This window comes from Ambystoma mexicanum, chromosome 6p (assembly GCF_040938575.1).
Source record: "Ambystoma mexicanum isolate Mex_15411 chromosome 6p, UKY_AmexF1_1, whole genome shotgun sequence".
Classification (NCBI taxonomy): Eukaryota; Metazoa; Chordata; class Amphibia; order Caudata; family Ambystomatidae; genus Ambystoma; species Ambystoma mexicanum.
Window position 1 is genome coordinate 1,252,626,496 of NC_090935.1, and position 24,654 is coordinate 1,252,651,149.

The following is a 24,654-nucleotide window of genomic DNA, read 5'->3' on the forward strand; positions in this document are numbered from 1 at the left end:
TTTGCGTAGATTCGGTAACAGTATTGAGAGCATTTGGAAACTGCAGTTTTTCAATTAGCGAATCCAAGGTGCACATATTTTAAACTTGTAAATTCGCATGGGCAAACATAAAGCCCTCCAATTTGCTGATTTCCCTGGTGAGATCACCAATTGAGAGTTTAATAATGTCAAGGTCAACATGGGTTTTCTCGTGGCCTTTATATAGAAGATTAAGCATTCGAGTGATCACCGGGAAAGAGGAACTATCAGAGTCATTAGTCTGGCCAGGACCAGGCCCATTACTGGAGTCTGCGGCGCTATTAAGATCTGTTTTGATAGGCGGATCAGAGCCAATGCCTTGAGGTATTCTGCACCTCAGATCCTTTCCTGTATCATCCATTCTAGGTTTTGGGCTATGTACAGGGGAGGTAGGAGAGCATGTAGAAGGGTCGATGCATAGTAAGTGGGACACATCCACTTTAAGTAAAGTTCCCCTCTGCAATTCCTCCCTGAAATCTATGCAAGCAAATCTCTTTGACTTCAGATGGTGGCACCGATACGGGGGAAGAATGTCCCAATGACACTGAACAGCTTACTCCATTCCGCCTGAAGCATAGGGGCCAATATTGATACATCAGAAATGAATTGGTAAAATGATCATCCTGGGTCAATAAGGAGTTCACATCACCAGCAGGATTGAATCCCGTTTGACCCTTTGGTCGTGCCCTTGGCTTTCAAACATAGGGTTCCCCAACCCCATCGGAACATTTACATGTAGCTGTGCCACTATAGGCACACTATGTCCATGCAAAGAATCATTAGGTTCTACCACTAATGATTGAAGACTGTAAGGCGCCGTGTCAACATCCATAACACGATCACCACCCATAGAGTGCTTTAACATTAATTGGTTGATAAAGTCGGCCCCTGCCTCATCGGTTGATTCATGAAATTGAATTGGTACATTAGTAGTAAGGCTGGTGTTTAGTCTTCCCATATTGACACTTCCAACTCTGCAGGCTACGCACCATATTGGACAGACCGTGTTAACGGAGTTCAGAAAAATACCACAAGTACCGCTCAATGTAACAAAATTATGTTCTCAGAACACAATAAGTTGTCACTCTGTTAATCCCCGTTACAGTAGAATTTCAGAGCACAACCGAAAAGTGTGTTCTATAACAATGAGCATGCCAGATACAGGCTTCTTGCTACATACAATGTACTGACAGTTTATACCACCCTGGACGGAATGAACAGAATGGTTAAAGTATTACCTCAACTTAATAAAAATTGAACATGCACTTTGAGATAGACTATAACATCAATCCGTTCAACAGTCAGTCCTAAACAATACAGTCACAGCAGTTCAGAAACTCATAGTATCAAGAAAAAAAAACAGCCAAGGCTAGATGGAAAGGCCATGAAAAATGCTGTGTGAGCAGCAGCACCAAATGCTAAGCTGTTTTACAACACCCCACACAATATGCGATTCACTCCACCGACCAGCCCACTTGCCCGCCTAACAGCCCAACAGCCACACTTACGGCGCACTTGCAATGCGCATGCTCGGAGTCTATATGGAATGCTGTGGGAGGAGGTGGGCTGGCCAGAAGGCAGAGCTGAAAAAAAGAAAATAGGAGGAATTTGGTGAGAGTACGGCAACAAACGTAGGTCCAATAAGGAGTCCAGTAAGCTTCAGTAAGTCCAAAAGCAGGAAAAAAAAAAAAAGAGTTGTTTACTTTGAAGGAGAGTGAAGCCAAATCTGGCAGAGTGTTTCCACAGGAGCTCTCCTTCACCCTACAGACGAGCAGGGCAGCAGCACAAGTCCAGCGTTCACCAGCCCAACAGCCACACTTACGGCACACTTCCGATGCGCGAAAAGGATATCAGTGAAAACCTCTCTAGCGGAAGCACTTGACATAGGTGACTGCAATGGGAAGTCCAGGGTTTGCACTCAGGATGTCTTTTTTGTGCCGAACTTGGAGAGAGAAGGGGGATAGGTGATGATAGTGTAGAAGTTAGAGACTATAGGAGAGACAGAGAGCCATAGGAGGGCAGAGGTTTTAGCCAAAGAATGAGGTAGAGTAGCAGCATTGCACAATTCTGGCAGAACTCACTAGGGGCCGAGTAGGTTCCGTCAGTTTTAATAGCACACCCCAAAAACTACTTTAAATGAATGCAACAGACAAGGCAATGCAGAGTGTGCAGAGGTAATGCAAAACACAAGACCGAGTAATAGATGCAGTGAAAGGAAAGACATTAGTCAGGCGAGGATGGAGGAGGAGAAAAGCACCAACGATGCCTCAGGAGAGTTAGTAGTAGAAGTCAGCCAACTCACTTTCATTACTGAATGGATCATGGGTGGCCTTTGGACCAGAAGCAGTGGAGCAGACCAGGAGTTAGTCCGAGGGATGTCTCATGGTTTGAGATGTCAGTGTGTGGCTTTCCAGGCCCCCTCGGCCTGGACAGGCACCGACAGGAGTCTTAGGAGTGGGACCTTCTGCTGGGGGCGGGGGGCGGCGATCGCCTGCCAGCTTCCATTTGGCAGAGATAAGAGGGACACCATCTAATCACAGCAGCATCAGAATGCCTCGGGGTAGGCCAGAACTGCCTGGTTTAAGGTCGGCCATATTTAAATATCGATGGAAGCATGCTGTGAATAGGCCAGAACACGAAGTAAAGCAAACATACCCTGCACATTTAGATATTTTCATCCAGATTTCAATCGGATTCTGCATTTGTAGTGCAGGCACTCAATTTGAGTAAAAAAGGCACTGACGAACTTCGGAGCCCATTTCAGGCCTACCTGTTTCTGTAATTATGGCGCAGGACCCAGCTGCTCGCCCGGGCCTCGTGGTGACGAGGGATGGCTGTCAGCAGCCCATAGATGACCAGCCCCAGTCTCTGATGTCGAGGGAGATGTGAAGTGGAAGTATGAGAAGCGGTGGCCCCTAGGAGTCATTAAGAGTGGCCTAGGGAACTGGAAGAACTATTACAGTGATCCGCAGGGGAGTGTTCACTTGACAAACATACAAACAGAAGGAGGACTGGAGAAGAGAGAAAAGGTGAGCAGCACGGGAGACAGCCCATCCCAGGAAAAGCAAAGGAGTCACCGAAAATGTTCTGGAGAAGCTGAAGGCCTTCATTTGCTGGAGACGGGAAGCAGGAGGCAGGAATATTATCTTAGGTTATGTTGATTTATACCACACACCGCTACCACCCGGGGGCTGTCTCCAGGCACTTTCATGGCTCTGCAAAAAAGAGGATGGGGTTGGTTAGTGTGCATAGAGTGATAGGATAGGTCCAGAAACAGGAGACACCGGAAGCTGTGTGTGTTGGTTTACAGATGGTTGATTACGTGCACTGGCTTGTTGTATCTGTACGGGTAAGACCCAATGTCTTGGTTGTTTTCCATGTGAATGTTTGGTATGTTGGGGGCGTGTCTGTCTATTTTATATGTAGATTGTCTGGTATTTAAGGTTGTGGTTGTGGGCATTGGCTTGTTGGATCTGTATGTGTTTGGTCTGGTGTCAGGGATTGTTTGTTGTATGCAAGTCTTACTTATGCTGGGTGTGTGTTAGTGTATAATCGGCTAGCCCAGTGGGCGTCTATAGTACTTGGGTGGGATGTTGGAGGGAAGAAGGAGCGGGGTGGTTAGTACAATGGCTACTCTAAGTTCTTTTAGGTGGCTAATCTACATGATTCTATCTAACGTGATGCATGGCTAGTGATAGGCATGGGTAATTTCACTGTGACTCATGGCTAATCTTCGCAAATCTATCCAAGTGTAACGCATGGTTAATCTTCACAATTCTATCTAAATGTGATACAGCATTAGACCAAATGCAGAATATGGCTACTTTACGCAATTAAACTGAATGTGCGATATGGCTGACTAACGCAAATGGGCTAAAAGCATGGTAAGGCTACCTTGCACAATTATGCTAAATGCAAAATATGGCTACCATACACAGTTATGCCAAATGCGACATATGACTGACTAACACACTACTTGACCCGGTGGTGTGGAGCTGTTCGAGAAAGTGAATGGAGGCTGGGAAGCGATGGAGCGACCTCTGAAAGGTGGACTGTGTGATCCTTTAATAGTGCCTACACCGCCGGCCCAGAGAACGGGAATGAAACAAGCAGAGCAAGAGCCGCGGAGACACAGAAAGGCTGCATAATGCTCACAAACGATGCACATCCCCAAGAAGAACCAGCATAGCATCCCAGGGCCAGTGAAGGCAATGGGTGCAATGTGGGAACCGGTAAGGGTATGACATTGGTGAATGAGTGCAACTTAACCAAAAATAATGATACAAGTAATCTCGTTTGTGGCAGTACTTGGCAGGAGAGTGAACCAAGTGGGCCTAGCACAAGAGGGAGAGAGACAAGCGTTTGAAACCCAAGCAAGGTAAGAGTCTGGGACCCGAACCAGCACCAAGTAAATACCAGAGGGAGTCATGCTCCAGACAGTGGCAGAGATAAGCTCACTGGCCACCAGGGAAGGGTCTGGGATCCTGCCCACAATAACAGTGGAAGAGGAGACCACTGATCATACCAGAAGGGTCTGGGACCCCAACAGAAGCAAACTAAAGCATAGAGGAAGTCTTCCTCACTATAGTGGCAAAGATACGTCCATTAGTTACAAGAGAGGGGTCTGGGACCTCAACGTGAGTGAGAGAAACTCACAATGGATTGTTCCTTGTCACAGTGGTCAAGAGGAGACCACTAGAACCCAGAGAAGGGTCTGGGATTCTAACAAGATTTGGCACATTATTGAAAACAAGTCAAAGAGGCAAAATTAATATCAACCTGGAGGCAGTAAGAAAGAACTGTATCAAGCTACACCAGGAGAAGGGAATCATTTTCCTGGGACCAAAGCAGAAGTTGTGATAGAGATGCCAGGGGAAGGGAGTCATCCCCCCTGGTCTTGTGATGAACTGTGCCAAAACAGAGAAGGGAGGCATTCTCTTGGCTCTCAACTGAGAGTTTGGGAGAAGAAGCCACGGGACGGAAGTCATTTACCCTGACCTTGTTGTGAATTGTACAAAGCCTTGCCAGGAGAAGGGAGTCATCCCACCTGGCTCTATTGGAAGTTGTACAGATCCACACCAGGAGAAGGAAGTCCATTCTCCTGTAGAGAACAGTGCGTAAACACGGTCTGAAACCTGCAAGCCCGGGTAAGGGAGTCATCCACCCTCGAATATTTGTTTTGAAGGAACATTTCGTTGAACCCCCATCCAAGCAGCATGAAAAGAAAGGGAACCATTCTCCTTAAAGAAGTAATTTTCTGTTGGTTATCTTTTTAGTTTTAGTGTGAGGGACAAAAGTAGGTTTCTGACACAGGACGGTCGAATTGACTTCGACGGACATTCCGGCACATCATTTTAGTATTACTTTTGAGGCAGGGAAACCCCTCTTAGAAGTTAGGATCATTTTCATTTAAAAATAAAAAAGTCTATAACCAAAACTATGCCACCTTTCTGTCAGCGCCCTTCTTCAATGCCCTTACACATGTCATTTAATAACCACGGCTTCCTTTTTTTAGGGGTGGTATCATACCATTTATTTATTTTCCTTTTGCAATTATAGCACCACACCAAGCTCGGGAGCATCTGGGCCCTACTTATGGAAAGATGGGTAGGAGAGTACAGGAAAGGGAAAGAGACAAACTTAGTTGAAGAGCAATGTCTACAGGTGCTTCCATAGGAGACAAACTTAGTTGAAAAGCCATGTCTTGAGGTAATTCCTGAAGGCGTAGTAAGAGGTTTCAGAGTGAAGGGAGAGCGTGAGCGAGTTCTACATCTTGGAGGCACTGACAGTGAAGCTTTTTTGCGATTGAATCTGGGCATAGTGAAGCAGTGGTTGTACTGGGAATGTAATGGTCTAGAAGCACAGTGTTTGGAAAGCCTATGCGACAGGAAGGATTGGGCTGTGTTTGCAAGGCAGCAGTGAGTGATAACAGAGGATTTTGAATTTGATCCTTTCTCTGACGGGGAGCCAGTGGACTCTTCGTCTGGCGTCAGAGATATAGTCACGTTTGCCAAGGCTGAGGGAAGCACGGAGGGCATCGGGCTGAATGATTTGGAATTTGAGATTGCTTTCAGTAGTACCCTATAATAAAATGTTGCAGTGGGAACAAGTTACTTACCTGTAAATTATATTCTCCAGCAGGGGTCTTGCATGGATTCACATGCTCATGAACATTCCCAGTCGTCACGCTGGGGATCCTCGGTAAAAAGAAAGCAGTTTCGCTTTAGACTAAAAACTGTGCGTCTCCTCTATAATCAATCATTATCCTTTGGATCATACTGCCCCCCAGCCAATGACACTCGTCCTCCTAAGCTCCACCCCTGGTGGTCATCTTCAGATTTGGTAGAGCATGTAAAGTGGCAGTATAAACCAAGAAGAGCCACAGAGGGGCAGGAGGGAGGGTGTGCATATGAATACATGCAAGACCCATGCGGGAGAACAGGAATTACAGGTCAGTAACGTTTGCTTCTCAGCATGAGATCTTTCATGGATTCACATGCTCATGAATACGATTACACAGCAGTATATACATACACAACCACGGGAGGTGGCAAGGCTAAACAGAAGCAATACAGTTACCGCTGAAACAGACTCACCTCAAGCAAACGGGTTGCGTAGCAATGCTTGGCTGACCCATGACTCCTCCCTGGAATCCCTGTCAACGCAGCAGAATCTAGTGAAGGTGTGGGTGACCTCAATGTAGCCGCCCTGCAGATGTTGAGCAGGGGAACAACAGAGAGAAACGCTGTCATTGCTGCAATGGATCTAATGGAGTGGCTCTCGGCCAGCCTGTAAGAGGTCTGCTGGCCAGACGATTACATTGGATGACAAAGCCGGAGAGCCACCTGCGGAGTGAAGCCTTAGACAAGGCCTTCCCATGAAACCACAGGTCCAAAATTGACAAACAATTGAGATGTCTCCCGAACCTCCTTTGTGCGTGCCATGTAACACTTTAAGGCATGATCAATGTCCAGTGAATGTAAAGCCATTTCCGCAGCAGCACAAGGGCTCTGGAAGAAAACTGGCAGAACCAAAGGCTTATTGAGATGGAACTCAGAAGGAACTGTCGGTATAAAAGTGTGATGGGTCCGCAGCACCACCTTTGTAGCGAGGAAGGTCAAGTACAGATGCTTGCAGTAGAGGGCCAGGATCTCCCTGATCCGCATGGTCAAGGTAATGGCCAGCAGGAAAGAAGTCTTCCACGAGAGGAACTTCAGAGGGGCCCGATGCATGGGTTCAAATGGAGGCCGCATGAGTTTAGTCAAAACCATGTTGAGCGCCCAAGCCGGGGCAGGAGCCTCCACCAGCGGAAAAGTCCTGAAGAGGCCTTTGAAGAACTCCTTGACAAGCCAGTGCGACCACAGGGAGGGCTTGACAGGCGCCTGGGTGTTCCAGGTTATGGCAGACAGAAGCACCTTGATGGAGGCGTGAGCCAGGCCAGCCTTGGCTAGCGAAAGTAGGTACAGGAGGAGCTGTGGAGTCATTATCCGTAGAGGTGTAATCATCAGAGTTCTGCACCACACTGTGAAGCTCTTCCATTTGTAGCCATAACAAAACAGCTTAGAGGAAGCGCTGGCCTTAGCCACGATCTTCTTGCACTCCAGTTGCAGGGAATAGTGTCCAAAGTCTAGGGCTACAGGAGCTGGGCCGTGAGGCTCAATGACGCTTGGTCGTGGTGCAGTATTGTTCAGCATTCGCTGGAGAGAAGGTCTGGAAGTGGAGGCAGCCAAAAAGACGGAGCCACTGACAGAAGGAGCAAGTCCGGACACCAGATCTGCCGCGGACAAGCCGTAACGATGAGGATCATCTGCAATAGCAATGTCTGAGTGTGGTGATCACAAATAGCAGGAGTGGAATCGGCGGGAAGGCATACAAGGAGAGGCCGTCCCACAGGAACGAGAAGGTGTCCCCCAGACTCCTCTGCTGAACATAACTGCTGGCAAACATCCGGTACTTGGAGTTGGCAGCTGTCATGAAGAGGTTGATCTGGGGAGGACCCCACCTGCTAAAGAGCCAAGACACCTGCGAATGTTGAAGTTTCCACTTGTAGTAGGACCGCAGCTCCCTGCTCAGCGAGTCTCTGACAGTGTTTTTCGTGCCTGCCAGGTGAAAGGGGATGAGGAACATGTCCTGAAGAATGGCCCAGTGTCACAGGGACTGGGCTTCCAGGAAGATCGCATCCCACTCTGCTTCCAGATGTAGAAATTAATGTTACTCACTGTAGTGACTAGAGTACTCATAGTAGATAGTCCCCTTTCCTCCATCCTTGTGGGCGTCCCTCAATATGGGGACAGTACCAGAACCTTTGGCAGTGAAAAAATTAGCTTCCCCTTTAAATTTAGTATAGCGTGCGGGGGGGCAGCCTCAGGAACGCCCTGCTCTCCAGCGCCTCCTCTCAGTCCCCTTTAAACACATCAGAAGCTTAGATATCCGGCTACTCATGTTACTTATAAGACATTGACATACTAGAGAGGGAAGGTGGGTGGGACATACAGAGGAAATAGGACTATGGACTATGAGTACTGTAGTCACTACAGTGAGTAACTTTAATCACTACTACATCCCGTCCCCTTTACTCCATTATTGTGGGTGATTCCACCGAGCAAGAACATAGGGTGGAGCCGTCACAACCTGCCTCATATCTAGGATGAAGTGAAAAGGTTCCTCAAAACCGCCTGACCAAAGTCTGCATCGCGCCTGAAGCTGGTATCAGCGAATAGTGCTTACAGAAGGCTGACGCAGTGGCCCAAGAAGCCGCCATGCTGATGACATCCCAAGAAGCATGTCTCTGAAACGCCTCGGCCGTAGCCTTTGGTCTGACTGCATGGGCATGAATCCCCTCAGGAACAGGTTTGCCCAATGGCCGACGCGTAGGTCTCCGAAATGACCTGGACCATCCAACGGGTGATGGAAACCTGGGAAGCTTGAGAGCTGGGGGAGGAGTCACCAGGAGTCAAGAACAATGCTTCGGACTTCCTGAAGGATCTTGTCCGAGAGAGATAAAACTTGAAAACCCTCTTGAGGTCCAAGGAATGTAGGGCCCTCTCTGCCTCTGACTGTGGGTTGGGGAAGAACACTGGCAGGCAGATCTCTTGATTCAGATGAAACAGAGAGGCTACCTTGAGCACACATGTTGTGAAATGTGGTGAAGGGCTTGCATGAAGACAACACCTGCTGCTCACTAACCCTGCGCGCAGAGGTGAGAGCCACTAATAAAACCATCTTTAGCCTCACCAAGCGGATGTCCGCAGAGGCCATTGGCTCAAAAGGCTTGCGTTGCAAAGCTGCAAGAACCACATTGATGTCCCAGACCTGATGCGTCATATGCACCAGAGGAAAAAGCCTAGACAACCCCTTAAGGTGGGCCTTAACCACTGGGTTGGCTGCTGAAAAAGCATGCTCGAGGGAATTCTTGTAAGCCCTGATGGTCGCTAAATAGGTGCAGCAAATATCCACCTGAACTCCAGAACAGGCTGGGAGTGCTGAAAAAAACAGTAAATCATCCAGAGGACAGGTGACAGGGTCCAGACCCTTGTCGTGAGCCCAATGACAGAAACTAGTCTATTTTCTTTTATACTGGGGCCTCCTTGCCTGGTGAATGATGTCCCAGTCGTCATCTGACAATTGAGCATGCCGAGGCCTCAAATGATCAGGAACCAGGTCGCCAGAACCAGTTTGGCTGGGTCCGGATGTTCCACTGCCCCGCCCTACTGAGTCAGGAACCCCCTTGCTGGGGATTGAAAGATGGACGTGACCCTGGGAACACAACTGCAGCAGATCCGAAAACCAGGGTCTCAAATTGCCAGGGTGGGGCTACAGCCCACGGAATCCCAGAACTTGCAGAGGGTCTGCTGGAGCAGAGGGGTGGGTGGGTATGTGCAACACCTGGGGCCGTACAAGCACATCTGGAAGGTGTCTCCCAGTGACCCCCGACCTGTCCATGAGGCAAACTAGGGCACTTGGCATTAAGGGGAGATGCAAACAAGTTCAGGCTTGTCCAACCCCCAACACTGGAACAAGGGCAACAAGGAGTTGTCGTGCAACTCCCACTCGTAGGTGTTGAACCCCAAGCTACTCAGTTGATCTGCTTCTGCATTGCTGTCCGCCGGCAGGAGGACTGCCGTAATCCAAATCTTCTCCATTACGGCCCATTGCCAGATCGGAACTGTCTCCATGCGGGGGGAACCGGTGCCACTCTGCTTGCTGATTAGGGGCAGAAACGACTTGAGGGCCAGGCCCACTGCCTTGAGCTCTAGCAGACTGATATGTAGGAGGGCTTCCAGCCAGCACCATGCTCCGAGAATCGCGAAGCCCTATAGAGTAGCCCCCAAACATGAATGAGAGGAGTCTGTCCTCACCACTAGGGTAGGTTATGGTCAGGTGAAGAGGGCGCCCACTGAAATATTTCCATTCATCAGCCACCAGTGAAGATTGGGCAAAAAGAGCAGTGGTATAGGGATCCTATCCCACTGAGAGCCTGTCACCTGATACCAATTGGCCGTCAGGTGGAGCTGGAGATGGGCATGCAGTACAGTCAGCACACAGGAGGCTATCAGGTTCAGACTGTGCTGGAACCACCATGCTGAGGTGGTAGAGTTGGCCATAAGGTGCCCCACCGCCTTTGCGGAGGGACATAAGCCTCTTGGGCATGGGGAACACCTGCTGAACGGTAGTGTTCCAACATTCCCCTAGGAAGACCAGATGAGGAAACTCTGATTTCCTCTGGTTGAGGGAAATCCCCAGCTGATGAAGAGTTTCCGCCAATCTCTGGCAGGGGTACCATCCCTTCGAGTGACCCCACCCTCACCAGCCAGTCGTCCAGATTAGAGTATAGATGATGGCCCTCCAAGAGGAGAAGGCCCACCACTGCTTTCATCAACTTCGTGAAGACAAGAGGGGCTGAGTTCAGGCCGAAGGGCAGCACTTTGTACTGGAAGTGGTATGACATAATCGTGCACTGCAGAAACTTGTGATGCGGCTGATATATGGGTACTTGCAGGTACGCATCCTTGGGGTCCAGCGAACACATCCAGTCCCCTGCACACAGAGACTCGGCTATGTGGGCAGGAGTAATCATCTAGAAGTGTTCCAGCCGTAAAGACAGGTTAAGAAATGACAGGTCCAGGACTACAGTCAGGCCAGCCTGGGGGTTCATGGATACCGAAAAAATCCTAGAATAGTAACCGAGGTCACTGTCTAAAAGAGGAACTGGTCCTATCGCCTGCACCTTCAAGAGTAAAAGGAAGTCCTGTAAAAGAGCCGGGGGCCCGATCTCACAAAGAGGAGTAGAGAATGGAAGAGGAAGACTGAAGCCCGTGGAGACTACAAATAGGATCCATGGGTTGCTGAAAAGACACTTCCAGGTGTCCTAGAACAGAGCCAAACGGCCCAGCAGAGGCGAGCTGTGTTCTCTGACGTCATGCTTCTTGGTGTCAGAAGCGGGGCGGACAAGGGGGAGCGGAAAAACCTGCACAACGTCCTCTGCTGCTTACTTCTGTTGTCGCTGGCGGCCTGTCTGGCCGCTGTGCACTGTGGTCTCCGAACCCCTTGAAGCAGAGAAAGTTTGCGGTTTGAACTTGGTCGTACCCTGGGATTGAGGGAAGGATTTCTGAACTGGCTTTGTCAGGATGGCCAAGGAATTGGTGGTTTAAGTGAAGGTTTTCTTCTTAGTCATCAGTGGACGAAAGAAAAAAGCTTCATGCCCTCAAAGGGCAGATCTAGTGTCTACTCCTGCATGTCATATGAAAACTTTGTGGCGTGCATCCACGTCATCCTTCCCATCTCGACCCCAAGCCACAGCCCTCTGCTAGCTGTGTCGATGTGGGAGACCGAAGACTCCTGCGCAATGGCCCGGGCATCTGCCAGACTGGTCTTGAAGGAGGCTTGTTTGTCCGAAGGAAGATCGGGCAGAAGGGACAAGTGGAGAAATCCCAGGGGAAATCAGACTGATGATAAAAAGGAGAGGGTCATTTAGAAATTCCCTGAAGGAGCTAGATGGAGAAGGCCACATCCTTTAGGTTCCCCCTCCCAGATTACAAAATACCTAGACAGTAGGGGTTACCTTGAATTAAAATATCTGGTGGATAGGAATGCCTGAGGTAGGTTGGATGGAGCCAAGGAGAGCTGCAAGATAGGAACCCCTTAGCTTTAACCGTCCCAACCTCCCAAATCGCTTAACATTTTAATAAGGCAACTTAAATCTATAACTTTAATCTGTAGATTTCCAATTGCACACAAGGCGCATTTTATGAGACAAGGAATCTGTTGGAGGAATTAATCCATTTGAAATTTGGAGTTTTAGTGACAGGCTGCCCTGTCATCCATTTGGAACACTTGGAATGTGGGAGGCCTCTACGGTCAACACTGTATACCACCTTCAGGAGTTGTCCTGTGAAATGGGAGTCTTTCCCTGCCACCTACGGTCTCTTGGTCCTCTCTAAATTTTCGGTCTAATCTTTAATGTGACAACACATAGACCAATTGCAATTGATTGACTACTTGATTGGTGCGGCCGAACCCCATTCCACACACCGCCACGCCAAGTCTGTGATGTGCTCAAGAATGAAGCTATGCTTCCCCCCCACCCCCAGCAAACAATTGGGGCATTCCACTACCGACATTAAGTACCTGAAAAGAGGGCAAGAAGACACCCAGCCACAGCTTCCATGTCAGGGTACAGGCTCTACCATCATTTTTCTTGTCCAGATAGTACTCACAATGATTCTATCCATTTGCAACAATGCTCCAATGATTCAAAGAAATCTCACCAAACTTCAAAATGTCAACTAACCTTTGTGAAAGTAGTGAAGCATACAGGTCTCATTACAATGCTAGTCTAACTATTCTATTACACAATGGATATAACAAATGGAGTGCTTAATTTATTTTTGTACAAATGCAATAAGCATTATACCTATTGTCCTTTCGACATTTTTCAAGCGTTTATCATCGGGACGTGATCTTGGCTAAGCAATCCTACTTCACCTGTAAGGTGGAGTCTGCTCTTTGTCAATCGAAATAGCTTTTTCTGTGGTTAAATCTTTTTCCTCGCCCTTTCTGTTATCTCCCTCTGTGCCTCCCTCTCAAGCCCTTTGTCACTCGCTGTCTGACATTTTCTATACTAAAGTAGTTGATATTTGTGCCAACATCTTAGGGAATATGCTGGTGACTGCTACTACTACTTCTGTGGACAGGCTACCCACTGAGGGTATGGGATGGAATAGGTTTCCCGAGTTCTCAGCCGTTGAAATTTGTCAGGCAGTAGAGAGCCTTAAGTCTGCCACCCCATCTGTCCCGATTCCTCTGGCCATCTTGAAAAAGATCCTGGCAGATACGACTCCCTAGGTTGTGGAGGCGGTTAATTCTTGTCAGGACGGCCCAGTGCCACCCGAGTTAAAGCAGGCTACAGCGATCCCGCTCCTAAAAAACCTTCACTGGATGTATCGGTGTTAGTTAATTTTCGCCCTATTTTTTTGCTACCCTTTTCTATGAAGCTATTAGAGTCTCTAATAGCTCCTCCTCTTTCTTCTTTTGAGTCGTCTACCTTTTTTGACCCCTTTCAGTCAGGGTTTCGCCTGGGTCGAGGCACAGACAGTGTCCTAATGGCCATGGTCGATGCTCTTACTATGTTAGCTGATCGGGTTGGTGTGGGAGTCCTGATATTGTTAGATCTGTCAGCGGCACTCGACACGGTCAACCACACCGTCCTGCCATCTCGCCTACAGACTGCTGGCCTCTCGGGGCCCGTCCTGATCTGGTTTGCATCTTTTCCTGCTGACAGGGGCCAATCAATATCTTTGCCACCTTTTCTTTCTTCTTCTCGGGTTTTATCCTATAGGGTTCCCCATGGATCAGCCTTCTACCCTATGCTTTTTAATGTCTATATTCAGCCACTGATTTGCCTCATCCGTTCCTACGGTTTTCGCTGCTGTTCCTATGTCGACTCAGATCCTGGTCTGTTTGGATCAGGATCTGGGCACAGTAGTCCTTGAATTTCGTGAATGTCTGTCAGCAGTGGGAAATTGGATGAGTGCGAATTGGCTGAAGCTGAATGGGGACAAGACCGAAATCTTGGTGGTGGGTTCTTCTTTGGCTTCTGCTGAATGGTCTGGCTCTTTTTGGCCTTCAACTTTGGGTGACTTTCCCACTCCGGTGAAGGTGGTCAGGAATTTAGGGGTCTTACTGTCATCTGATCTATCAATGACACAGCAGGTCAGTACGGTCTGTAAGACTGGTCACTTCTTACTCAGGGTTTTGCGCCGAGTCCTATCTTTTCAGCCTCAACCGTCTGTGGCCCTTAGTGGTGTCCTCCCTGATCACTAGTCGGATCGAATATTGAAAAGCACTTTATCTGGTGCAACCTCTTGGGTTGGTACACTACCTACAGCTGTTGCGCAACTTGGCTGTTCGAGTGTCAACTGCCTCTACCTATGGTGCTCATTTAAGTCTAGTACTTCGGGCACGTCTCTGGCTTCCAGTGGCACAGAGGATTACATTCAAGGCCCTATGCTTAGTACACTTTGCATTTTTTAAGCAGGGACATGAATACCTGCAGGACAAATTTCTTCCTTATGTGCCGGGCAGGCCACTGCATTCCAGAGATGCCAACTTAGTGGTTGTCCCAAAGGTTTGGTCGGACCCGTGTAGGAGGACGGCATTTTCACATGCTGCCAGCAGGCTATGGAATTGGCTGCCCTCTGTACTTACAGCCGTAGTAAATCATCTCCAATTCCAGAAAGCCCTGAAAACTTGTACTAGGGTAGTAAGAAGTGTTTACTTTATTAGTGGGAAATATGATTGAGTGCCCCTGCATTCTCCATACAGTGCATGTCCAATTAAGAGATTTTTCAAAGGCAGCTTCATTCCAAGATGTAGCAGGCTCTATTAAACGAATCATCACCTGGGCAAAATAGGATATTATACATTCTTGTATTAAAATGCCACATAATGAAAGCTCTGTAATTTGAACAAAACAATTAATTTCAACCTTCTCTTTGTAGCAATAATATGCAGCACATAAGTAAAACATTTATCAGACAAACTGGACAATTTCCTCACAGCAATATTAAACTATGCTTCTGTGGTCAATTTGCCATTTCCCCTAATTAAATACAGTCACATTTGAAACAGTGTACAATACTTGTGAATGAATGCAATAATTAGGCCACCGGCTGATGAAAGACATTATTTATATATTAAGATTCAGGGTTCAGTGGGTATCATATGTAAATGTTAGACAGGGGTCATAGTATAAATGGCAATGCTTGGATAAGAATGAGTAGGAACCTTACCTTTGCTTGTACTTGAGAATCTCTGATTTAGTATGATTAATCAAAAGGAAAGGTGCTGCGCCAGCATGATAATCCGAGAAAGTGACCACTGTAGAATGTTCAGCCAGGTTAACATCCACGAGGATGCCACCCAACTAGCAAAAAAGACAAGATATTAAGATAGTTGTTCAGTACACAATTATACCAATCAATGTGCACAATTGGTTACTTAAAATATACATATATATCTAGTGACATAAGTGAGTTCTCAAATATTTAATGTCAAAGATTACCATTCTTTCCCATCTAACGTGTTGACAACCATTTGTGAGACAGTAAGAAAGTTAAATGCATAAACATAACATTGTGAAAAACTGAGATTATCATGAATTGCTACTCTACATGGGGCCTCATCACAGGTTGGGCGGAGCGGTAAAAATACGGCGCTAACGCTATTAATGCTGCATTACCGCTCCGCCCAATCCAGAGTTTGGGCAGAAAGTAACAGATTTACCTCCAGCTTTGAGCTGGAGGTAAATCTTGCCACTTTCCGCCCATTTGCAGCGCTACTATTACTGCAGCACTATTCTCTTTGGTCTCCCTTGGCTATCCTAGTTTTCTCTTTTATATCTGTTTCCCCATCCCATCTTGCTCCCTCCTTCCTCCTGTTTTCTTTTCCTTCCCATGTTCTATCTTCGCAGGATGTCTGGATTCCTTACTCCCTTCTGTGAAACACGTTCCCCAGTGTTTCCAGAAAATTGTAATTATTTCGAGCAACACGTTCACCAAATTGTACTTTTATGACTATGCAGTGTTATTCGTGCTCCTGCAATACAATGACTAGTACATTTCATATTGGCTGCGCTGCCTTATGTCATCACTGGCAGCGCGTCCACTGCTCTACTGACCCCCATGCAGTATTACAGAGTCTCATTTCCCCTATCCAAGATGCTCTCCCTTTCTAGTTGCGAGTGCAACTGTCACAGCTCAGCTCATGATTATTTTCTTGCCGATCCGAGCCCTCTGCAGCATTTATCGCTGATCTGTGCACTCACCGATCAGCGATACTCCGTTCAGTAGAGGAGATATTGACAACGTCTTGACTTTTAGTTCTTTCAATCATGGAAACAGCCTTAGTTTCTTTTTTCCTCTCGACTTTCAGGCTCTCCCCTTTATTCAGGAGACCTTCTGGGAATGTAAGTATTCTTTGGACATTTGCTCACAGCACTTTGCAAGCAGCACTTCTGGAGTCCTGTATAATGCAACCATCAAGTGAACTACTGCTCAATCTCCCTCGGGGTGCAATGAACCTGAACATCATTGGGTTTTATTCCCCAGGAGGGTTTACCAGACTCCCGTGCCGGGCTCGGTAACCCACTTTTTGGGGACCCGTTTGTAGTGTGGAAGGCTCACCATTTTTCCACAAATTGGCAGACAGCCACACAAAGGTAAGAGTCCATTGTGCTTCTTTAAACTTAATGCATTGTGATCATAACAGAGAATCATAAATACTCCACAAAACACTATTACTGTTTTTTTTCTAGAATGTGTGAGGGTCAGAAATGCGAAGCGGACAACTTGATAAAGGTTTTTTTTTTTTACAGGAAGCCATTTATTAACTCAAAAGGGTTTGATAAATGCCTCGCTTTGCCTAACTTAACGTGGGTTTCCCTGCCTATGAAACTAAGACTAAAGGAAAACACGCTAATATACAAGGATATCTGTCCCTCACACATATGCATACAACAAAAACATTTCAGGTATTCATATGGCTGTTCAATTTCAACAAAATAATAATTAATAATAAACAATAATTATTCTTGTACCCAGAGTCGGATCCCCTTGCCCAGGATCAAAGCAGAATTTTCAAATAAAAAGTTCCAATGAATAAAGTTCACTCAGATAGTCAGATTCTACTTCAAAAGGTAACATGGAAACGTTTATCCTAATAGCCAAGTTCTGTTTCCAACACAAGGTTCCTTTACTTCTGGAGGGTTTCACTTGATATTGTGATTGTATTATAATCCAACAAAGTTTATTATTCTTCCAATTAATATTTCAATAGGATTTCTCACCACTTCTTTATACACAACAATGTTTTCATCAGGATGGTTTTACCGCAGTTCAAAAACATTAGTGGAGTTGCGACTTTCTTTCCACCACAACCTTTCACCACAATGCAGTACTTCAATGGTCTTCTCCTCCTGGTTCACTAACCTGCCAGGACTACCATCAACAATCTCTATGCTGGTGTACTCTCCTGGCAGTATGAATCTCGTAACACTCCTACAAGTACTCTGTGGTGTGGTTCACTTCATAACATCAGTAAAGTCTTTGACTTTCAACAACAGTAAAATTCACAACTTCTTCCATAAGGATGCAACACCCATTGATGTTGTCTGTTCCAATGATTGATTGGCAACATGCAATGCAGGTTATGCTCCTCTCCCATCTAACACTCTCCCCCAAGGAGGGTAACTTTCCTGCCAACTCTGGGATTCTACTATCACATCAGGGAACTGTTGATTCAACTTACTTTCTCCAAGAAAGCTGTTTCCCCTTTTCCTTCTAATGACCTTGTCTTGGCTTAGGCAATGCTGATTGTTATGGGATTCATGTATTGTCTCCTCTTTGCTTTGGCAATAGTGGTGGCAGTTTTGTTCTAATGCTGCATCCGCTGTACTTTGACAATGGTGGTCACTCTGTGGGTTTAATACTGCCCCTCCTTCCTCGGGCAATGGTAATTAAAGACTTTGTTAAATGTCACTCTTTCCTTACTTGGATAGTGATAGTTATAAACGTTCTTATTTCCGTTTATCTCAGCATGTGCATTAAGTCAAAAGACTTTCTATCATCAGTTCGATATTCAAAGGGTATGTATGCAGCTAGCAGTTTACAATGGAGCGCCCCATTGTCAACTGTCCAAGGCCAACTCACCGGTCTCTCGCTGAGCATCAGCACTTCACGCTGCTGCCACTTCTTTCCTCGCCAGACTTGGAGCGCCTGACAGCTCCGGTTGCAGTTCTGTGCCTTTCCTGTTATGATCTCATGTTGCTCTTATCATTTCTTGGTGCTTGCCAGCTACCAGAGACAGACCCAATGAGCAGAGAGCTCCTCTATCCCACAGGGCAACCTGCAACCACAGCACTTCCCGCTGCGTGACCTGTGCAGTTCGGGCTTCTCCTGCTCATGCTCTCTCAGCACCATTAACTGCCAAAGGCACAGCGGTGGTCCCAGCGTCATGTTCTACCCCAGCTGCATACACGGCCACAGATAACTTCTTCTGTTGCTACTACTGCTACTTCCTTGCACCTGCTCCTGAGGGGGATTCAAATAGTCAAAATTCCGACTCAGGTGTAGATTGTTAGGAACACTAGACTGTGAATTGCCTTCGAGCTCTTCTTCCTCGTCCCAGTACTTCTGGCATTATGGGACTTGAAATCCCCAACATTCTCATTCTTCATTTCATCACATATTTCGGTTTTAGTTTTACCTAACCCATTCTGTCTTCAAAACCTCTAGATAAAGGAGTTGAAGATATTGTTTGTTTCTTGGTTTCACAGTTTAAACCAGAGGAAAGAACCTATTTCTCAAAAGGGAGGGTATTGATGTTCTGATCCTTAAATTGACCATAATGGCTTTCAGTACCAATATGTTGAGTACCTTTAGGAAAGGGCATCTGATTCTGACATCAAGCCATTAGATATTCTGGCATCTTGGATATCTCACCCTTTGAAGTTGAGTACCAGACTTCTCCTAGCATAACCCTCTATTCCCCTAGGGCCTTCTCCTCCCAGGTGATCCTCCGGTTAATACCACTCCCAGGGTTAGGATCAGGAAGCATCTGCCTTCCCCTGGCCACCTGCGAGGAGACTTTAGGCAGGGATTCTGTGAGGATTACTCAGGATTTTCTCACAAATGCCACACAATTTTGACCACGCACATGAGTAGGTTAGAACAGTGAGTCAAATACAATAAAATGAGGCATCCTACGTACTGATGTATTACTATGCAATAATGAAAATATGAAGCTAGGTCGAATCGGAGATAAGCAAATAACAAGTGATAACATCCAGGATGTATAATTACAAACATTTTGAAAGAAAATAGAAATAACTGCACAGTAAATGCTGCCATAACCCTATAAAGCATACAGTATAAACTGTTCAGATAATAAAACATTCTTGCAATATCATGTACTTGATAAATTACTGGAACACATAGCATGATGTATTATGTTGTGCTGACCCTCAGAAAGCTTTAATCAGAAGAGATCTACTGTAGTTAATTCATTTGAAGTGGGTAAACCAAACAGACCTCAAATTTCACTGTGACGTGCATTAAGCAATCTGAAGATGGCCTCCTGTGGTGGAGCTATGGGAGGCACTCCCTAATAGCTGTGGAGTAAGTAATAAATTACTTACCTGTAACTCCTATTCTCCAGCATTTGTATCTTTCATGGATTCACATGCTCTTGAAAATTCCCTGTTGTCAGGCTGGGAATCCTCAGTAACATTAAAGCAGTTTACATTTCAAAACTGCTTGTCACTTTAATGCTCTAGTAGAGTCATTTTGGTTCATTTCGCCCAGAGCCAATTAGACAGGTCCCCTTAGCTCCTCCCCTGGTGGCCATCTCCAGATTTGGTAGCGCACGTATGTGGCAGTGGCAACCAAGAAGAGTCAGAGAGGGATAGGTGGGAGGGACACATGGGAATCCATGAAAGTTACCAATGCTGGAGAACAGGAGTTACAGGTAAGTCACTTATTGCTTCTCCAGCACTGAATCTTTCATGGATACACCTGCTTTTGAATACGATTACACAGCATTATATATACACAACCAAAATGGGCATAGGCACAGCTCAACAGAAGTGACCTACTCACCTCTGGAACACTCACCTCATGCCAACAGGTTGAAAGCAGTGCCTGGCCGACTAAGGACTCCTCCCTGGAATCCCTATCAACGCAGTAGAACCATGTGAAGGTATAGACAGACCTCCATGTGGCAGCCCTGTAGATGACGAGCAGGGAACACCGGACAGCAATGCCATAGTAGAAGCCACAGATCTCGTTGAGTGCTCTCGGTCTCCCTGGAAGGGGCCTGTTGGCCAGACGATGACAGCAGGAAATGCATGCCGACAGCCAGCTCACTTGGATAAAGCGTTGCCCTTGCCGAGTGGTCCGAAGGCTACAAACAATTGTGATAACTTATAAAAATTCTTCAGTGCGAGAATTTGAGGGCTTGGACGACAACTAGGGAATGTAAAGATCGCTCCGCTGGAGATGAAGGAGAGTGAAATAACACTAGCAGAATCAAGGGATCATTAAGGTGGAACGCAGAAGGGACCTTTGGCATGAAGGAGGGGTTCATACAGTGGACCACCTTAGACTAATGGAAAGTCAAGTAAGAAGGCTTTAAGAAGAGGGCTTGTAGTTCACCCGCTCGTCTGGCTGAAGTAATGGCAACTAAGAATGCTCTCTTCCAGGAGATAAACTTTAAGGATGCTCTGTGCAGATGCTTGAATGGAAGGCCCATTAGCTTCAACAGGACTACGTTGAGTTCCCAAGCTGGAGTAGGAGCTCTGACAGCAGGAAAAATGCAAAACAGTCCTTTGAGGAATTTTTTCACCAACCTTTGGGATCAGACGGAAGGTCTACCCGGGGCACGCGTTTAGTGTGAGATGGCTGTTAAATGCACCTTGATAGAGTGTGCTACACGCACATGTACCTATGACAGGAGGTATGGCAAGATGTCTGCGGCCTGAACGTGTTGAGTTGCACACCATATCGTAAAGCCCTTCCACTTGCTTCTGTAGCAGGACAATGTAGATGGCGCTCTTGCCCTGCCCAAGATATTTCTGCAGTCTGGAGCAAACAGTAGGGTCCTGAATTCTAGGGCTGCAGGAGCCAGGCCATCAAGCTGAGGGACGCTGGGTCGTGGTTAATATGCCGGAGTACCAAATTTGGCACAGCCAAGTCAGGGATAGCAGGATCATCATGCAGCAGCTAAGTTTGAGTCTATTGAGAACTCGAGGTAGCAGAGGAATCAGGGGAAAAGCATAAAGGAACAGACAATAATGGGAAAGAAAATGCGTCCCCCAGGCTTTCCTCTTGGAGAAAGCTGCTTGCAAAGCTGGTGGGCTTCCTGTTGATCGCTGTGGCGAACAGATCGATCTCCGGGCAACCCCATTCAGAGAGGAGGTGGAGAACTTGGACTTGGTGAACTTCTCATTCGTGGGTGGCGTTCCCTGCTGAGTGAATCTGCTATGTTATTGTGGATCTCTGGTAAATGGAAGGGAAGTAGGAACATGTTGTGCGCTAGCGCCCATGTCCACAATACCTGGGCCTCTTCAGACAGAACCGGAGAGCGGGTCCCACCTTGCTTGCAAATATAGAATATGGTGGTGGTGTTGTCTGTGAAGACGCAAATCACCTGGTACTGTAATTGAGGCTTGAATGATTTCAGGGCACCGAACACTGCCCTCAGCACCAGGACGCTGATGTGTAGGGCTTTTTCTTTGGGCAACCACTTGCCTCTGGCGTGGAATTCTCCCATGTGAGAGCCCCACCCTTCTAGGAAGTCATCCGTTTTGACTGTTACCTGGTGTGCAGGAAGGTGAAAGATCCTTGAGTTAGGTTGAGACGCTGACCCCCACCATTGGAGAGCATGTAAAAAGGAGGGTTTGAGGTGTAGTTTGTCGTCCCAAGTTCCTGATATTTGCTGCAAGTGGGCATCCATGAATCCTGTAGTGGTCTCATTCGGAGTTTGCAGTGTGGGATCAATGAAATGCATGAGGGAGAGGACTGACGAAATACGCAGGTACGACAGATGTAGCAATTTGTGCAAGAGGGTATTCACCCTCTCTTCTGAAGGTGCGGTGATGCACATAAGAGTGTTGAGCGGCGAGCCTAGGAACAGTGAGTTTTGAGCAGGACGGAAGAAAGAATTTGCAAAGTTCATTGAGAAACCAGCAATGTTACACATAGGATCGTCTCTTTGGTGTGTTGTGTCGCAAGTGGAAATGATAGGGCGCGCAGCAACGGGAAAAAACATGAATGTCTGAACGTCGGAGGTGAGCCGCTACTGGGGCCAGGCATTTTGTGAACACCATAGGTGCTGATTTTAGGCTGAAGGGCAGAGCCTTGAATTGGTAGCGTTTTTCGTGGACCTTGGATCAGAGGAAACGTCAGTGACGCTGATGAATGGGCACATGAAAGTATGCATCCTCCAGGTCTAGAGAAGTAAGGAAGTCACCTTTCTTTCAGCAGGTCCAATATGTACTGAAGTGTTCCCATGCAAACGGTCTGAGACTTGATTTGTTTAGTCTTCTGAGGTCTAGTTTAGGTCATCAACCTTGTGACTTTATCTCAGCAGAAAGTATCTGGAGTATACTCCGATGCCCCACAGGTACATTGGTACAACTTTGATTGCCCCTTTATAGAAGGCACTACACCTCTTGTAATAACAGCGGTAGGTGTTTTTCCACCTTTGGGACGGGAGGAACGGAGGGTAGGGGCCCAATGAACTGCAGAATATGGCCTTGCTGAACGATACATAGCGCCCACTTGTCTGTGGTGATGTATTTCCACTGACAAAGTTGGCAAGCCGTGCCCCTGGTTGTCGAAGTGGGGGGTCTGGACGAGAGCCTGGTCAAGTTTGCTTTGGCATTTGACCTCTGGAAGAGATTCCTTGTTGTAGCTGGTTTCCTCTATAAGAAGACTGAATCTTCCTTTATAACCATCTTGGGATTGGCCGTCGTGGGACATCTGCGGACAGTAGGAGGATCTATAATCCCATGAAGTCCTTGAAAACTTTGCTTTGCCTGATCGCAAGAAATGATGATGCTGTTGCAGAGTACCCAAAGAACGGGCCGCTTTGGTGTCAGCTTTGATGGCCTGTAGGGTTTCATCTACTTTCTTCCCAAACAAATCAATGCCATGAAATGGCATATCAACACCTTTAGACTGGACTTACTGACAGACATTGGTGGCTTTAAGCCAAACCTGATATTGTAACACAGCACCAATACCCATCTGGCGGAATCCAATATCCGTGATGTCAACAGCAATAGAGATGGCATGATCTGATGCCGTTTCCCCTCATGCAGCAGTGTGACTGCTTCATTCCGTTTATCGCTCGATCATAGTGGTAGCGGCTGTAGAAAAGACCCTTTTAAGAAAGGGTCTAGTTGTTTGCCTTGCTTGTCTGGAGATAACATGCAAGGGGATGAAGGATTGGCGGAATGCTTCTGAGTGGCGGCTGAGGCCGCTGAATCTGGGCACAGTGACGTTCATAGACATTTGGGCATAGAATCTGGGAACTTGTACTTCTTCTCAAAGCGATCCTTCTTGGGTGGCGCTCAGAATAGATTCCTCATTACCAAAAGGCCGTCCTCCCAGATGTCTTCTAGTACTGGAATGGCTATCATTGACGTTCTGGCGGATTACCTGCCTTTGATAAAGGAATACCTCCTTTTTCTGCTCCTCGACGAGTAGATGAAAGAGCTTTGCCCCTTGCGACATGAGGGCATGAAAGGAGCTAATCACATCAGGAGGCGACTCTCTCGTATGTAGATCTGCTGGCTCACCGTCACCCAGCACAAGATCCTCAAATGTCTGTAGAGCGAGTATGTGGAGAACTGTCTGTTGTATAGCCGTCGTAGGTGGCCGTTACTGTGAGGGTGACTTGTGGCAAAAGTGGCACCTCTGGAGGGGGCCTGGAGGGGGTTGACGGAGCCAACCCTTCCTTCGCAGGAAACACATAGGACTGTGCTGGAGAAGGCAACAGTGGAGTTGGGAGCCAATGTTGGAGTAACAACCAGTGTTTGTAGAGTGGACAGGATGTTCAAAGACATGCCCCTTGATCCAGAGGGCATAGGAGCTACAGGAGCCTGGAGGGGATCCGGGGGGTGGGGGGTAGCAGAAAGTATGCTCATTGAAGTAGTTTGAACTGGCCCTTGCTTAGGACGGGAAGGACCTTGCCTCAGACCCAGTGGTGGCATGTCTGGAAGGGAAGGTACAGCCTCTTCCTTGTCATGCCTCTATGTCAGATTCAGCACACTTCTGTAACAGTCATTAAAGAGAGGCCATGGTCGAACAGGGGGCTGCAGGCGGTGTATATGGAGCCAGAGAAGACAGTTGCTGAGCATGGGTAGGCCTGGATAGGTAAGACAACGCTAATGGGGCATCCTTGTCCATAGGAAATCCCTTTGGAAAGGAGATCAAGGGCCTCTGAGCAGGTGTTGTGCATGAAGAAGACGCGCTTGGTGTCGATAGGTCTAGAGGACAACGAGGTAGTCGGTGTAGTGTGTTTAGATGTAGTCAAGGTGGTTGATGGGACCGAAGTAATGAATTTGATTGTCGACGA

The 24,654-nt window shown here is 47.1% G+C and overlaps 1 protein-coding gene across 5 annotated transcripts in view; it reads right to left on the reverse strand.

The window, feature by feature from the left end:
- VPS13A (vacuolar protein sorting 13 homolog A) overlaps positions 1-24,654 on the reverse strand; it is a 2,994,934-nt gene that overhangs the window by 944,343 nt on the left and 2,025,937 nt on the right. For all 5 annotated transcript variants that reach the window (XR_011280366.1, XR_011280367.1, XM_069625905.1 and 2 more), the window contains one exon: positions 15,309-15,442. Coding sequence is in view for 3 of the 5 variants with exons in the window: in XM_069625905.1 (XP_069482006.1) it covers positions 15,309-15,442 (134 nt within the window). In the remaining 2 variants the exon portion in view is untranslated. The remainder of the gene's footprint in view (positions 1-15,308; positions 15,443-24,654) is intronic.